General features: G+C 48.8%; 2 protein-coding genes across 2 annotated transcripts; both read left to right on the forward strand.

Moving 5' to 3' along the window:
- The first annotated feature begins 516 nt into the window (after positions 1 to 516).
- LOC141091749 (uncharacterized) lies at positions 517 to 4,964 on the forward strand. Its single transcript, XM_073577441.1, has 2 exons — positions 517 to 4,686; positions 4,865 to 4,964. The coding sequence occupies exon 1, from the start codon at positions 2,535 to 2,537 to the stop codon at positions 3,465 to 3,467; it is 933 nt and encodes a 310-aa protein (XP_073433542.1). The 5' UTR covers positions 517 to 2,534; the 3' UTR covers positions 3,468 to 4,686; positions 4,865 to 4,964.
- Positions 4,479 to 16,616, forward strand: LOC141091854 (microtubule-associated serine/threonine-protein kinase 4-like). The gene is made up of 20 exons (XM_073577609.1): positions 4,479 to 4,484; positions 4,585 to 4,686; positions 4,865 to 4,964; positions 6,855 to 6,922; positions 7,622 to 7,721; positions 9,019 to 9,118; positions 10,403 to 10,584; positions 10,677 to 10,741; positions 11,805 to 11,904; positions 12,441 to 12,508; positions 13,329 to 13,414; positions 13,603 to 13,811; positions 14,188 to 14,326; positions 14,415 to 14,547; positions 14,739 to 14,904; positions 15,016 to 15,114; positions 15,348 to 15,470; positions 15,610 to 15,719; positions 15,813 to 15,969; positions 16,190 to 16,616. The coding sequence occupies exons 1-20, from the start codon at positions 4,479 to 4,481 to the stop codon at positions 16,285 to 16,287; spliced, it is 2,211 nt and encodes a 736-aa protein (XP_073433710.1). The 3' UTR covers positions 16,288 to 16,616.
- The last annotated feature ends 380 nt before the right edge of the window (positions 16,617 to 16,996 follow it).

Genomic DNA, 16,996 nt, shown 5'->3' on the forward strand with positions numbered 1-16,996 from the left:
TGGCCCTGGAGGAGATGGGGAGTGATGGAGAGACGGCAGTGATGGGGTGAAGGCAATGATGGGGAGACAGCAGTGATGGGGTGAAGGCAATGATGGAGAGATGGCAGTGATGGGGTGAAGGCAATGATGGGGAGAAGGGAGTGATGGGGTGAAGGCAATGATGGGGAGAGGGGAGTGATGGGGTGAAGGCAATGATGGGGAGAAGGGAGTGATGGGGTGAAGGCAATGATGGGGAGAGGGGAGTGATGGGGTGAAGGCAATGATGGGGAGAAGGGGGTGATGGGGTGAAGGCAATGATGGGGAGAGGGGAGTGATGGGGTGAAGGCAATGATGGGGAGAAGGGAGTGATGGGGTGAAGGCAATGATGGGGAGAGGGGAGTGATGGGGTGAAGGCAATGATGGAGAGATGGCAGTGATGGGGTGAAGGCAATGATGGGGAGACAGCAGTGATGGGGTGAAGGCAATGATGGGGAGAAGGGAATGATGGGGTGAAGGCAATGATGGGGAGAAGGGGGTGATGGGGTGAAGGCAATGATGGGGAGAAGGGAGCACTCGGGTGATGGAGCACTTATTCAAAACCTATGGTGAGTTGAGTCACATTATAAATGTTATTTAATTATAAGTATGCACTGCTACACTACAACCGTGTCCATAGCCCCGCCCCCTTATGACCAAAGCCCCGCCCCTGCCACACCTCCATCCCCGCCCTGCCGGGCCATGGAAGAATGGTCTTGCTTGAAACCGGTCCCTGGTGCAAAAAAGGTTGGGGACCACTGGCATACGGATACCATACGGATTACATACGGATGCAGACATGCGCAAAATACGCGACCGCACCTTGCTTACGGATGACCTACGGAGCACTATTTAGGGGTCTGTCATCCGTATTACGCATGTAAACTACGGAGCGTATTTTGAGCTGGTTAGTGTGACTCCAGCCATAGACAGCTAAAGAGATAGACAGATATAGAGATAGATAGATAGATACATATAGACAGATAGATAGATATAGAGACAGATAGATATAGAGATAGATAGATAGATAGATAGATAGATATAGAGAGATAGAGATATAAAAAAAACAAAACACAATACTCACCTCTCCTCCGCGCTCCCACGCTGATTCCGGCAGCCGGCTTCAGTGTTGGGAGCTGCCCCCTCTGCCAGACACACAGCGGGTGCGCGATGTAGTGACGTCATCGCGCACCGGCTGTGAGTCAACAGAGGGGACTGATGGGAGAGAGAACATCATCTGACACTCTCTCTCCCATTACAATTGAGGGCGGCGCCGGCCCTCACTTTACTGCTGCATAGCGGCTGCCCAGGCTGGGAGGCTGGGCCCCTGGGGGAGTGGAGACCATGAAATGATATTCACTGCTTTCCACATCCATGTGGGCGTGGGAAGCAATGAATATTCATTTCCTTTTAGCAGCGGGGACCGGGGCTGCTGGCCCAGGGCCCCCATTAGCAGCTGCATGGTGTGCCGCTATTAGTGACACACCACTGGCTGGGGGCCCCTGGAGCAGCGGAGGCCCTAGGCAACTGCTGGCCCTGTATGCCAGCAGGTGCCAGGGCCCACCAGATGCCAGGGCCCACCGGAGAATCCTCCGGTTCTCCGGTGGGCCAGTCCGACGCTGGTTGAACCCCTTGGATGCAGTCATTCATGCTCATGGAAGTCCCACAAAATATTAAATATGACTCTAATAGCACCACAACTTCATTCACCAATGTTTTGCAACATATATTTGTATTTTAAGTTAATTATTTGTTTGAATATCACATTACTTTCTGTGGCCGACAAAACTTTTGTCTTGACAAAATCTGACCATTCTGTGTCCATTAAATGATCAATATTTCTGCATTGATGCCAATTTATTTTCTTAACCTAAACCACATTTTGGAGGGTTTCAGCTTTCAAAAGAATAATTTATACAACCAATGGATGAATTTAACGTCAGGTCATAAGCTTTTATTTACATAACATGGATAAGAGACATAACTTCTGTCAGGGAGTGTAGAACAGGAGACTTCTGGAGCCTCAGTCACATGTTGGTTTTTGTTGCATTTTTTGTTTCTGCTTTATCTCATCTCTTTCAGGGATTTTGCAGCGTTTTTCACTCATTCAAATGAATGGAAAATAAAACACAAGTAAAAATGCTGCAAAAGCGCAAGGTGTGAACATGCCCTGATCCTAGTTGTGTTTTTAATGGACCGAGAAGAGAACAGCCATGAAAACATGGAGGCGTCTGTAATCCCCGGGTTCCCCTGTAAGTATTGCAGACGATCCTGAGGATTCCATCACCACATTCCATGATGACATCACAGATGGTCGGCCATTATGACATCACAGATGGTCCTCCATTCTGACATCACAGATGGTCCTCCATTATGACATCACAGATGGTAGGCCATTATGACATCACAGATGGTCCTCCATTGTGACATCACCGCTCGCAGTTACTTATGCTGTGCACACAGGGTTCCGGCTGCCATTTTGGCTCCCTAGTGACTGAGTGCATTTGCAATTTTTCGCTATGGCTGAATTTCTTCTAGACAAGCTTCAGGTAGAAGCATTATCGGAGATTCTTTACACCCATTGCTCTGACATTAAGCTTCTACCACCCGATGGCATCCTCGGCTTCACTCACCGGCTGGTGGTGGAGCTAGTGCAGGACTGCCTGACCAAATACCAACAAGACCGTCTTACCTCAGAGTATCTGACGGATTTAACCCGAAACATCAGGACATTACTACAGCAGGTAAGTGGTGGACGCTCTGCACATACCTTCTCCACAATGATGGGTCATAATGGTGGACAGAAGCTTCTGGTGTCCCCCAATATTACACAGGATGAGGCCCAGACCCACGATCATTACACTATGGCCGCCTCCATTCTCACCGCTCCGCAGTCATTACACAATGGCCGCCTCCATTCTCATCGCTCTGCAGTCATTACACAATGGCCGCCTCCTTTCTCACCACTCCGCAGTCATTATACTATGGCCGCCTCCATTCTCACCACTCCGCAGTCATTATACTATGGCCGCCTCCATTCTCACCGCTCCGCAGTCATTACACTATGGCCTCCTCCATTCTCACCACTCCGCAGTCATTACACTATGGCTGCCTCCATTCTCACCGCTCTGCAGTCATTACACAATGGCCGCCTTCATTCTCATCGCTCCGCAGTCATTACACTATGGCCGCCTCCTTTCTCACCACTCCGCAGTCATTATACTATGGCCGCCTCCATTCTCACCACTCCGCAGTCATTACACTATGGCCGCCTCCATTCTCAACGCTGCGCAGTCATTACACTATGGCCGCCTCCATTCTCAACGCTGCGCAGTCATTACACTATGGCCTCCTCCATTCTCACCACTCCGCAGTCATTACACTATGGCCGCCTCCATTCTCAACGCTGCGCAGTCATTACACTATGGCCGCCTCCATTCTCACCGCTCTAAGGTCATTACACAATGGCCGCCTCCATTCTCACCGCTCCATGGTCATTACACTATGGCCGCCTCCATTCTCATCGCTGCACAGTCATTACACTATGGCCGCCTCCATTCTCACCGCTCTGCGGTCATTACACTATGGCCACCTCCATTCTCAACGCTGCGCAGTCATTACACTATGGCCTCCTCCATTCTCACCACTCCGCAGTCATTACACTATGGCCGCCTCCATTCTCAACGCTGCGCAGTCATTACACTATGGCCGCCTCCATTCTCACCGCTCCGCAGTCATTACACAATGGCCGCCTCCATTCTCACCGCTCCATGGTCATTACACAATGGCCGCCTCCATTCTCACCGCTGCACAGTCATTACACTATGGCCGCCTCCATTCTCACCGCTCTGCGGTCATTACACTATGGCCACCTCCATTCTCACCGCTCCGCAGTCATTACACTATGGCCGCCTCCATTCTCACCGCTCTGCAGTCATTACACTATGGCCACCTCCATTCTCACCGCTCCTGTTATTACACTATGGCCGCCTCCATTCTCACTGCTCTGCAGTTATTACACTATGGCCGCCTCCATTCTCACCGCTCCGCAGTCATTACACTATGGCCGCCTCCATTCTCACCGCTCCAAGGTCATTACACAAAGGCCGCCTCCATTCTCACCGGTCCATGGTCATTACACTATGGCCGCCTCCATTCTCACCACTCCATGGTCATTACACTATGGCCGCCTCCATTCTCACCGCTCCATGGTCATTACACTATGGCCGCCTCCATTCTCACCGCTCCGCAGTCATCACACTATGGACGGCTCTATTCTCACCGGCCCGTGGTCTATTACACTATGGCCGCCTCCATTCTCACCGCTGTGCAGTCATTACACTATGGCCGCCTCCATTCTCACCGCTGCGCAGTCATTACACTATGGCCGCCTCCATTCCCACCGCTCCACGGTCATTACACTATGGCCGCCTCCATACTTACCGCTCCGCAGTCATTACACTATGGCCGTCTCCATACTTACCGCTCCGCAGTCATTACACTATGGCCACCTCCAATCTCACCGCTCTCATCTCACGATTTCCCTTTTGTTTCTTTCCTTCTTTATAGGCCGAAGAAAGATCTCAAGACGGAGATTTGGCTTTTGTTAAAGAACCGGCCGAAAAAGTCCTGTATGTGCTGGAAGGTCCGGCCCGCTCCCCGGAACACCCGGTAAGGATCAATACTGAACCCGTCTCTTACTCCACTGGGGATGAGAACGTTCCCATGATGACGCCTGGTTGTCCAGTGACACTCGGGCGTCTGTAGGTGCAGGGTCAGTCCTTCTGATTTATGGATTCAGGAATCAGTGGAAGGTTCCACATCTTATTCTATATCTTCTATCTATCAGGAGACACCACAAGGCGATGACAAAGACGGGGAAAATGTCCCCCCGGAATCCCCGGACACTAATATGATTCAGCCGGGGCCGAGCAGCGATCTGACCACAGGTGAGCCAATCACACGACCGTCTACCGGAAATATCTGGATATTCTACAGGATAAGGAGAACGAAACATTTACTCTTTCCCCTCTGTGTGATGGGAACTGGGAGGCCATGTCACGTGTGGAGCAGTGGGAGGACTGGAATGGGCGGTTTATGGCCTCCAATGTGTTGGTCAGGAGAAATGGGAGGTAGAATTCATATGCAAAGTAGGATGAAAGTGCCCTAGGGGCGTGGGACAGAGGAGTCCGAGTGCAGGGACACGCCCCAGTGCACTTCCAGGCTAATTTGCATTTTCCAGCTCTGCTTCATCTCCCTTCCCATCACTCACATGTGCAGCGAGGGTGGGGGGCTCCTCATGTAGTGATCGGGGTCCTCCATCACAGACAGCACATTTCTCTATGGCTGCGCGGCCCGTCCCCTTACTCAGAGCCCCCCATATAACCAGGATGAATCCCACCTACAGACGTCTCGTCATTCCTCCCTGATGGCGCTGGATTATGTCTGTGGATTAATGGCGTCTGATACATTTTATCTCTGTTGTAGAAACCCCTGAGCTGCCGGATCCTGAGAGTGTGATCTGTGAGATCCCGGAGATCCACGAGCCTGCCACTGTAAGTATAATAGAGGGAGATGTCTGTACGTCACTGATCCTGGGGGTGAATGACCCATCCAGGATTATCCCCATGTAACCAAGGGCCGTCTCTATTCTGGGGGAGACAATAGCAGTTATATTATAGGGAATCTGTCAGCAGGTATTTACTCCACATCAGAGAGCAGCACGATGTAGAGGCAGAGACCCTGATTCAAGCGATGTGTCCATTACCTTACAATATATTCTTTGCTGCAAATCTGGCAGTGCTCTGAACACTGAGCCCTGTATAATCCCGCCCACACCAGTGATTGGCTGCGTCTTGTGTATAACCCCGCCCACACCAGTGATTGGCAGTAACCTATATATAACCCCGCCCACAACAGTGATTGGCAGCTTCCTATGTACACTGTTTATAGGCAGAAAGCTGCCAATAATTGGTGGGGACGGGGTTACTCAGAGCAGCAGGACTACAGGGCACGAGAGAGAAAGTCCTGTACTGATAATCTCCTGCTGATAACACAATGATTGTAGTGATCACAAGCAGACTTTGTTCCCATGATGGCGCCTGATTGTCCGGTGACACTCGGGAGTCTGTAGGTGCAGGGTCAGTCCTTCTGATTTATGGATTCAGGGATCAGTGGAAAGTTCCACATCTTATTCTATATGTTCTATCTATCAGGAGACACCAGAAGGCGGCGACAAAGATGGGGAAAATGTCCCCCCGGAATCCCCGGACACTAATACGAGTCAGCCGGGGCCGAGCAGCGATCTGACCACAGGTGAGCCGATCACACGACCATCTACCGGAAATATCCGGATATTATACAGGATATGCAGAACGTCACATTTACTCTTTCCCCTCTGTGTGATGGGAACCGGGCGGCCATGTTACATGTGGAGCAGTGGGAGGACTGGAGCGGACGGCTTAGGGCCTCCAATGTGCCGCTCAGGAGAAATGGGAGTTAGAAGTCATGAAAAGCAGTGTGGAAGTGCACTGGGGGCGTGTCACAGAGGAGTCCGAGTGCAGGGACACGCCCCAGTGCACTTCCAGGCTAAGTTGCATTTTACGGCTCTGCTCCAGCTCTCTTCCCATCACTCACATGTGCAGCGAGGGTGGGGGGCTCCTCATGTAGTGATCGGGGTCCTCCATCACTGACAGCACATTTCGCGGCCCGTCCCCCTACTCAGAGCCCCCATATAACCAGGATTAATCCCACCTACAGACGTCTCGTCATTCCTCCCTGATGGCGCTGGATTATGTCTGTGGGATTAATGGCGTCTGAACATTTTATCTCTATTGTAGAAAACCCTGAGCTGCCGGATCCTGAGAATGTGAACTGTGAGATCCCGAAGATCCACGAGCCTGCCACTGTAAGTATAATAGAGGGAGATGTCTGTGCCTCACTGATCCTGGGGGTGAATGACCCGTCCAGGATTATCCCCATGTAACCAGGGGATGTCTCTATTCTGGGCAAGATAATATCAGTTATTTTAAAGGGAATCTGTCAGCAGGTATTTACTCTACATCTGAGAGCAGCACGATGTAAAGGCAGAGATCCTGATTCCAGCCATGTGTCCATTTCCTTACACTATATTGTCTGCTGCAGATCTGGCAGTACTCTGAACGCTGAGCTCTGTATAGTCCCGCCCACACCACTGATTGGCTGCTTCTTGTGTATAACCCTGCCCACGCCAATAATTGGCAGCTTTCTGTGAATAACCCCGCCCACAACAGTGATTGGCAGTATCCTACATATAACCCCGACCTCAACAGACACTGGCAGCTTCCTATGTACACTGTTTATATGCAGAAACCTGCCAATCATTGGAGGGGGCGGGGTTACTCAGAGAAGCAGGACTACAGGGCACGAGAGAGAAAGTCCTGTACTGATAATCTCAGGCTAATAAAACACTGATTGTAGTGATCACAAGCAGACTTTGTTCCCATGATGGCGCCTGATTGTCCGGTGACACTCGGGCGTCTGTAGGTGCAGGGTCAGTCCTTCTGATTTATGGATTCAGGGATCAGTGGAAGGTTCCACATCTTATTCTATATGTTCTATCTATCAGGAGACACCAGAAGGCGACGACAAAGATGGGGAAAATGTCCCCCCGGAATCCCCGGACACTAATACGAGTCAGCCGGGGCCGAGCAGCGATCTGACCACAGGTGAGCCGATCACACGACCGTCTACCGGAAATATCCGGATATTATACAGGATAGGCAGAACGTCACATTTACTCTTTCCCCTCTGTGTGATGGGAACCGGGCGGCCATGTTACATGTGGAGCAGTGGGAGGACTGGAGCGGACGGTTTATGGTCTCCAATGTGCCGCTCAGGAGAAATGGGAGTTAGAAGTCATATGTAAAGTAAGATGGAAGTGCCCTGGGGGAGTGTGATAGAGGAGTCCGAGTGCAGGGACACGCCCCAGTGCACTTCCAGGCTAATTTGCATTTTTCTGCTCTGCTCCAGCTCTCTTCCCATCACTCACATGTGCAGCGAGGGTGGGGGGCTCCTCATGTAGTGATCGCTGTCCTCCATCACAGACAGCACATTTCTCTATGGCTGCACGGCCCGTCCCCATACTCAGAGCCCCCATATTACCAGGATTAATCCCACTTACAGACGTCTCGTCATTCCTCCCTGATGGCGCTGGATTATGTCTGTGAGATTAATGGCGTCTGAACATTTTATCTCTATTGTAGAAACCCCTGAGCTGCCGGATCCTGAGAGTGTGATCTGTGAGATCCCGAAGATCCACGAGCCTGCCACTGTAAGTATCATAGAGGGAGATGTCTGTGCGTCACTGATCATGAGGGTGAATGACCCGTCCAGGATTATCCCCATGTAACCAGGGGACGTCTCTATTCTGGGCAAGATAATAGCAGTTATTTTAAAGGGAATCTGTCAGCAGGTCCACATCAGAGAGCAGCACGATGTAGAGGCAGTGACCCTGATTCCAGCCATGTGTCCATTACCTTACACTATATTGTCTGCTGCAGATCTGGCAGTGCTCTGAACGCTGAGCCCTTTATAGTCCCGCCCACACCACTGATTGGCTGCTTCTTGTGTATAACCTTGCCCACGCCAATGATTGGCAGCTTTCTGTGAATAACCCCACCCACACCAGTGATTGGCAGTATCCTACATATAATCCTGACCACAGCAGAGACTGGCAGCTTCCTATGTACACTGTTTATATGCAGAAACCTGCCAATCATTGGAGGGGGCGGGGTTACTCAGAGAAGCAGGACTATAGGGCACGAGAGAGAAAGTCCTGTACTGATAATCTCCTGCTGATAACACAATGATTGTAGTGATCACAAGCAGACTTTGTTCCCATGATGGCGCCTGATTGTCCGGTGACACTCGGGCGTCTGTAGGTGCAGGGTCAGTCTTTCTGATTTATGGATTCAAGGATCAGTGGAAGGTTCCACATCTTATTCTATATGTTCTATCTATCAGGAGACACCAGAAGGCGGCGACAAAGATGGGGAAAATGTCCCCCCGGAATCCCCGGACCCAAATACGAGTCAGCCGGGGCCGAGCAGCAATCTGACCACAGGTGAGCCGATCACACGACCGTCTACCGGAAATATCCGGATATTATACAGGACAGGGAGAACGTCACATTTACTCTTTCCCCTCTGTGTGATGGGAACCGGGTGGCCATGTTACATGTGGAGCAGTGGGGGGACTGGAGCGGATGGTTTATGGCCTCCAATGTGCTGCTCAGGAGTGCCCTGGGGGCGTGTGATAGAGGAGTCCGAGTGCAGGGACACGCCCCAGTGCACTTCCAGGCTAATTTGCATTTTCCGGCTCTGCTCCAGCTCTCTTCCCATCACTCACATGTGCAGCGAGAGTGGGGGGCTCCTCATGTAGTGATCGCTGTCGTCCATCACAGACAGCACATTTCTCTATGGCTGCGCGGCCCGTCCCCATACTCAGAGCCCCCATATATCCAGGATTAATCCCACCTACAGACGTCTCGTCATTCCTCCCTGATGGCGCTGGATTATGTCTGTGAGATTAATGGCGTCTGAACATTTTATCTCTATTGTAGAAACCCCTGAGCTGCCGGATCCTGAGAGTGTGATCTGTGAGATCCCGAAGATCCACGAGCCTGCCACTGTAAGTATAATAGAGGGAGATGTCTGTACGTCACTGATCCTGGGGGTGAATGACCCGTCCAGGATTATCCCCATGTAACCAGGGGACGTCTCTATTCTGGGCGAGATAATAGCTGTTATATTATAGGGAATCTGTCAGCAGGTATTTACTCCACCTCTGAGAGCAGCACGATGTAGAGGCAGAGACCCTGAGTCCAGCCATGTGTCCATTACCTTACACTATATTCTCTGCTGCAAATCTGGCAGTGCTCTGAACGCTGAGTCCTGTATAACCCCACCCACACCAGTGTGTATAACCCCGCCCACACCACTGATTGGCTGCGTCCTGTGTATAATCCCGCCCACACCAGTGATTGGGTGCTTCCTGTGTATAATCCGCCCACACCAATGATTGGCTGCCTCCTGTGTGTTGCCCTCCCCACACCAGTGATTGGCAGTTTTCTGTGTATAACCCCGCCCACACCAGTGATTGGCAGTATCCTATATATAACCCCGCCCACACCAGTGATTGACAGCTTCTTATGTACACCGTTTATAGGCAGAAAGCTGCCAATCATTGGTGGCGGTGGGGTTACTCAGAGAAACAGAACTACAGGGCAAGAGAGAGATAACCCTGTACTGATAATCTCCTACTGATAAAACACTGATTGTAGTGATCACAAGCAGCCGTTGTTCCCATGATGGCACCTGATTGTCCGGTGACACTCGGGCATCTGTAGGTGCAAGGTCAGTCCTTCTGATTTATGGATTCAGGGATCAGTGGACGGTACCATATCTTATTCTATATCTTCTATCTATCAGGAGACACCAGAAGGCGACAAAAAAGATGGGGAAAATGTCCCCCCGGAATCCCCGGACACTAATACGAGTCAGCCGGGGCCGAGCAGCAAACTGACCACAGGTGAGCCGATCACACGACCGTCTACCGGAAATATCCGGATATTATACATGATAGGGAGAACGTCACATTTACTCTTTCCCCTCTGTGTGAAGGGAACCGGGCGGCCAGCTCACACGTGGAGCAGTGGGAGGACTGGAGCGATCGGGAGAAATGGGAGGTAGAAGTCATATGCAAAGCAGGATGAAACTGTCCTGGGGGTCGTGGCAGGAGTACGAGTGCAGGGACACGCCCCAGTGCACTTCCAGGCTAATTTGCATTTTCCTGCTCTGCTCCAGCTCTCTTCCCATCACTTACATGTGCAGCGAGGGTGGGGGGCTCCTCATGTAGTGATCGGTGTCCTACATCACTGACAGCAAATTTCTCTATGGCTGCGCGGCCCGTCCCCATACTCAGAGCCCCCATATAACCAGAATTAATCCCACATACAGACGTCTCGTCATTCCTCCCTGATGTCGCTGTATTATGTCTGTGGGATTAATGGTGTCTGATACATTTTATGTCTATTGCAGAAACCACTGAGCTGCCGGATCCTGAGAGTGTGATCTGTGAGATCCCGGAGATCCACGAGCCTGCCACTGTAAGTATCATAGAGGGAGATATATGTGCATCACTGATCCTGGGGTTGAATGACCCGTTCAGGATTATGCCCATGTAACCAGGGGCCAACTCTATTCTGGGGGAGATAATAGCAGTTATATTATAGGGAATCTGTCAGCAGGTATTTACTCCACATCTGAGAGCAGCATGATGTAGAGGCAGAGACCCTGATTCCAGCAATGTGTCCATTACCTTACACTATATTCTCTGCTGCAGGTCTGGCAGTGTTCTGAATGCTGAGCCCTGTATAATCCCGCCCACACCAGTGTGTATAACCCCACCCACACCAGTGATTGGCTGCTTCCTGTGTCTGACCCTACCCACACCAGTGATTGGCAGCTTCCTATGTACAGTTTATAGGCAGATAGCTGCCAGTCATTGGTGGGGGTGCGGTTACTCAGAGCAGCAGGACTATAGGGCACAAGACAGATAGTCCTGTACTGATAATCACCTGCTGATAAAACACTGATTGTAGTGATCACAAAAAGTCGTTGTTCCCATGATGGCGCCTGGTTGTCTGGTGACACTCAGGCGTCTCTAGGTGTAGGGTCAGTCCTTCTGATTTATGGATTCGGGGATCAGTAGAAGTTTCCACATCTTATTTTATATCTTCTATCTATCAGGAGACACAAGAAGGCGACGACAAAGATGGGGAAAATGTCCCCCCGGAATCCCCGGACACTAATACGAGTCAGTCGGGGCTGAACAGCGATCTGACCACAGGTGAGCCGATCACACGACCGTCTACTGGAAATATCCGGATATTCTTCTGGACAGGGAGAATGTCACATTTACTCTTTCCCCTCTGTGTGATGGGAACCGGGCGGCCATGTCACATGTGGAACAGTGGGAGGACTGGAGCGGACGATTTATGGCCTCAAATGTACAAGTCAAGAGAAATGGGAGTTAGAAGTCATATGCAAAGCAGGATAGAAGTGCCCTAGGGGCGTGGCAGAAGAGTCTGAGTGCAGGGACATGCCCCACTGCACTTCCAGGCTAATTTGCATATTCTGACTCTGCTCCAGCTCTCTTCCCATCACTCACATGTGCAGCGAGGGTGGGGGGCTCCTCATGTAGTGATCGGGGTCCTCCATCACTGACAGCACATTTGTCTAAGGCTGCGCTGCCCGTCCCCATACTCAGAGCCCCCATATAACCAGGATTAATCCCACCTACAGACGTCTCGTCATTCCTCCCTGATGTCGCTGGATTATGTCTGTGGGATTAATGGTGTCTGATACATTTTATCTCTATTGTAGAAACCCCTGAGCTGCCGGATCCTGAGAGTGTGATCTGTGATATCCCGGAGATCCACAAGCCTGCCACTGTAAGTATCATAGAGAGAGATGTCTGTGCGTCACTGATCCTGGGGGTGAATGACCCGTCCAGGATTATCCCCATGTAACCAGGGGCCGTCTCTATTCTGGGCGAGATAATAGCAGTTATATTATAGGGAATCTGTCAGCAGGTATTTACTCCACATCTGAGAGCAGCATGATGTAGAGGCAGAGACCCTGAGTCCAGCCATGTGTCCATTACCTTACACTATATTCGCTGCTGCAAATCTGGCAGTGCTCTGAACGCTGAGCCCTGTATAATCCCACTCACACCAGTGTGTATAACCCCGCCCACACCAGTGATTAGCTGCGTCCTGTGTCTAACCCCACCCACACTAGAGATTGGTAGCTCCCTATGTAAAATCCCACCCACACTCGTAGACGAATCACATGGAAAGGTATTTTCAGCAATTCACTGCCCAGAGTATTAGTCCCACGCTATCCTTAGCAGCCTCTCGTCCTAGGCCTGCTACTTCGTTCACTGCGGTTCACACACTAACTGACTGTCACTTCATGGACTTGCCAATAGCTCTCAGTTCTCCCTCCCAATCTGGATCGGCCACTACAGTTAACCCTGTCTCAGCTAGCTGTAGCCCCAGTGGGTATCATCCATTTATCACACACATGAACAACAAATACATTTAACCCTTGGAGTGTCAGGAAGCAATCCATCAGCCCCACCACTGCTACACCTACATCGGATCAGTGCAAATCAGCTGAGACATGATGTAGTACGAGACGTTTCTGCATCTGGAGCTTTTCTCCAGCAGCTTCTAGATCTTAACCTCATTTCTGCTTCTTCTATTATAGAACTTGATGGAATCATTGATCCCGGCGAGAAAGCCGCATATGAGCGACTTCGAGACATCCAAACTGATCAGCGGCGGATGTTTTGGGTGAGATTTTTGTTGGCATTATCCACATTTCTCAGGGTTCCCTATGACAAGGCTTCCGCCTCTGTGCTCTGCCATACAGTGTTATCATAGGGACATGATCTGAGTCCACATCACTGTCTTGTCCAAGGACTTCTATAGCTGGATTTTTATAGGGCTCATTATTAACCATGGATTCTTCTTCTCTCCAGGGCTGCCTACTTAGTGCAGCACAAACACTCACAGCAGATCTTCACTATGAAGAAAATGGCGAAGAAGAACCTGGAAACTGAAGAAGATGTGGACGCGGCCTTTCTGGAGAGGGACATCATGACCTTCGCTGATTGTCCCTTTGTGGCCTCCATCCTCTGCTCCTTCCCTACTAGATCTCACCTGTGTATGGTCATGGAGTATGTCGGAGGTAGGACATGTACATATATTATATTCAGCCTATGTCTGCGGACATCTTATCATGACTCATATTGTTAGGACTTGTCCACGAGGATGGTTGCATCCCCACCCAGCATTTACTGTAGATATTAAGGAAAGTCATTGATGTGTGATGTCCCTGTATGTCCGCACTGAGCTCGTCTGTATCTCCAGCTGTAGACCAGTTGTGGCATCACTGTATATGGACGACATTTCACCGTGACCTCAGACCAATATTCTGTGCACTATATATGCATTATATCTGTATATATTCTCTCCTGCTCCGATGTCTCAGCTCACTTCTCATGATACATCTTGGTGATCTGCTCTATAAACCCCTCACCGCTCATATTTCCTTTCTTCTATAGGTGGAGACTGTGCGTCCCTTCTAAGAACCAGGGGCCATTTATCTATCCCCTTGGCCCGCTTGTACTTTGCAGAAACAGTTCTTGCAGTGGAATACCTGCACAGCTATGGTGTGGTGCACCGAAACCTGAAACCGCAGAAGTAAGTGCCCCCTATAGTGTAATAAAGAGGGGAGTTATTATTTATGATCACACGATCTGTGAGCCTAAAACCTTCTTCTCTTTCACAGCCTCCTGATTACAACTGCTGGGCACATTAAAGTCACTGATTTTGGGCTTTCAAAAATTGGTATCATGATACCAAAAACCAACACCTATAAGCAATCAGCGAAGGACATCTCCAGAGAGTTCAAGGACCGTGAGGTTAGCATCACTTACTGGAACTTAGCTTGTTCTTTACATATCTCACCACTATTGTCTCTTCTCTACGTTCTTCATTTCTGGAGAACTTCTCCACTTCTATTTGATATTCTGTCACTGTGTATTTAATGGTGAGAACTTGTCTTAATAATGAGTTTCATCACCTCTCATCTGGATATTCTGTTGGTTTCTAGAATTGTGGTACCCTGCATTACATGGCCCCAGAGGTCATCATGAAGAAAGACTACGGAAGACCTGTTGACTGGTGGTCAATGGGTATCATCCTCCATGAATTTCTGGTGGGATCTTTACCATTTGATGTGGATTTCATAACTGAGCTTAAAAGATTGATTGTCATGGGTAAGTAGAATGATCCGATTTTTGCTTTGACTGGTTACATTGGTTATTTCCTTTGCTGCACCTTACAGTCCAATACAAACGTTTTATTTTCTGTAACTTTCTATATAACAGCAAAAATACCTTGGAATCACAAACGCCATCCACCCCGTAAGGCTAAGAACCTCATCACTGAGCTGCTCCAAAAAAATCCTGAGCAAAGACTTGGGACAGGTAACAGATATAATAGTATTAATATTTACTTATTACACTGAGGACAAATCGTTCATGTCCATGAGGGTCAGCACTTCTCTTTCTGCTCGCCTATTTCTAGTTCTCCATACTGTGACTTTCTTTCTATTTCCTTCATGTTGGCTCAGTTACGTCATTAGTTCAGATTAGGATAAACTGTTCAGATATTCAGCAGTTTCTGACAATGTCCTCATCAATTTTTTTTTTTTTTCCAGGTGGAGCATTTGAGATTAAGGATCATCCATTCGTGAAAAAATTAGATTTTGACAATCTTCTAAATCAGAAGCCAATGTATATTCCTCATCTTTTGTCAGATGTGGACACCAGACTCTTTATCAGTAAGTAGAAGGAGACATCATCTAGACTAAGTTGTTGTTTGTCTCGTCTTCCTTAATATGTGACATCCGGTTCGGGGATGAATTGTGACTGTGCTATATCCAAAACCTCTCGTAACATTTCATTACCTATGTCTTGTAGATCACGCTACTAGAGACATGCCTATGGTCTCAGAGAATGAAGAGGACACAAGTGAGGACAAGGACCTTGACTTCCAAAATTTTACGTCATCCTCTGGAAGGCTTTCTAAAGTGAATATATGACCAATAAATCCAGAATATGTAAAAAAAAGACATCTCAAAGTAAAAAAAAGTTTTTCATATCTTATTTTTTCCCTTATTTAGCTTTGCACCATCGCTACCATCACGATGAACAATGAGAATTCAAAGTCCCATCCAGAGTGTACCCAAGCATCAAATATTGAGATAACAAATTCTGCAATAAATCCCAATGCAGAGCAAGAAAGCCAAGAAAATGTAAAAAAGGGGAAAAGAAGAAGAGGTGAGATTGAGAATCATGTCCATGTTGTGTGATGTCGGTCAGTGAGAAGAATTCATGTGTCATCTGTCAGTGATGGGATTATCACATGTATGATGGTTGGTGATGATCCCTGACCTCTGTGTGATGAGATTCCTCAGCTGTCTGGCCACTGTGACCCCACAGAAGTATCATGTTGTATGGAGTCCCATCACTTACATTGCATTTACTTCTATTCTCATAGGTTCCATCTTCCGCCGGATCTTATCATCCTGCCGGCGTGGATTATCCAGGGCTGCCAGCGTGCTTACATGTTGTTGCCGCTCCCCTACAGACATCTAAAAGACGGGAAACCTCCACATCCAGCGCCCTGAAGTCCAGCAGATACACCATCACTGTTGGAGAAGTATAGAAGGACCTTCATCATCTAGCTGTGTCCTTTTGTCACATCTCTACCTGGACATGTATAGCCTCTGTCACCAGGCTCCGCGGTATCCATACTGGACATCTATGGCCTCTAACCAGGCTCCGCGGTATCCATACTGATCACCTGGTATCTGACCCCGGCTGTCTATCAGACTATGATTTCGTCTATTGATTCAGTTCCTGGTTTTCTCCCTCCATTATCATTTTATCCTATTATTAATAAAGAAAATATTCATTAAACTTTACTCTGCATTTTGTCAATTGATAAAAATAATATATTAACACTTCTGTTATAAAAAGCAAATATACGCAGACAATATGTATCCATATTTATATATATTGTATGTATATACTATACTTATGCTGTGACGACACAGCATTTAATCTTAGTTATGCCAGACTTGTCTTTCTTCAGTCGGTAAAGAGACATAGACTATTGTTCGTACGAGTCAGAATGTTGACTCTTGAGTTGCATTTTGCTGCAGGTTATTATTTGCTATTAGTGATGAGCGAGCGTACTCTGATAGTTGTTTGATAGACAATCCCTACCTCCATGTGTTATGACTGCCTAACAGCCGTGAGACATGCAGCCACGGCCACTGGAACATCGTATTAGAGCACAAAT

The sequence above is a fragment of the Dendrobates tinctorius genome, unplaced genomic scaffold (genome assembly GCF_039654945.1).
Source record: "Dendrobates tinctorius isolate UK_male_01 unplaced genomic scaffold, ASM3965494v1 ptg000056l, whole genome shotgun sequence".
In the NCBI taxonomy this organism is placed as follows: Eukaryota; Metazoa; Chordata; class Amphibia; order Anura; family Dendrobatidae; genus Dendrobates; species Dendrobates tinctorius.

Excerpts from the sequence above, each read along its gene's own strand:
- LOC141091749 (XM_073577441.1), top strand. The coding sequence starts at position 2,535 with ATGGCTGAATTTCTTCTAGACAAGCTTCAGGTAGAAGCATTATCGGAG.
- LOC141091854 (XM_073577609.1), top strand. Across the intron at positions 13,812-14,187 it reads GGTCATGGAGTATGTCGGAG|GTGGAGACTGTGCGTCCCTT; the intron begins GTAGGACATGTA and ends TTTCTTCTATAG. Across the intron at positions 14,905-15,015 it reads TAAAAGATTGATTGTCATGG|CAAAAATACCTTGGAATCAC; the intron begins GTAAGTAGAATG and ends TCTATATAACAG.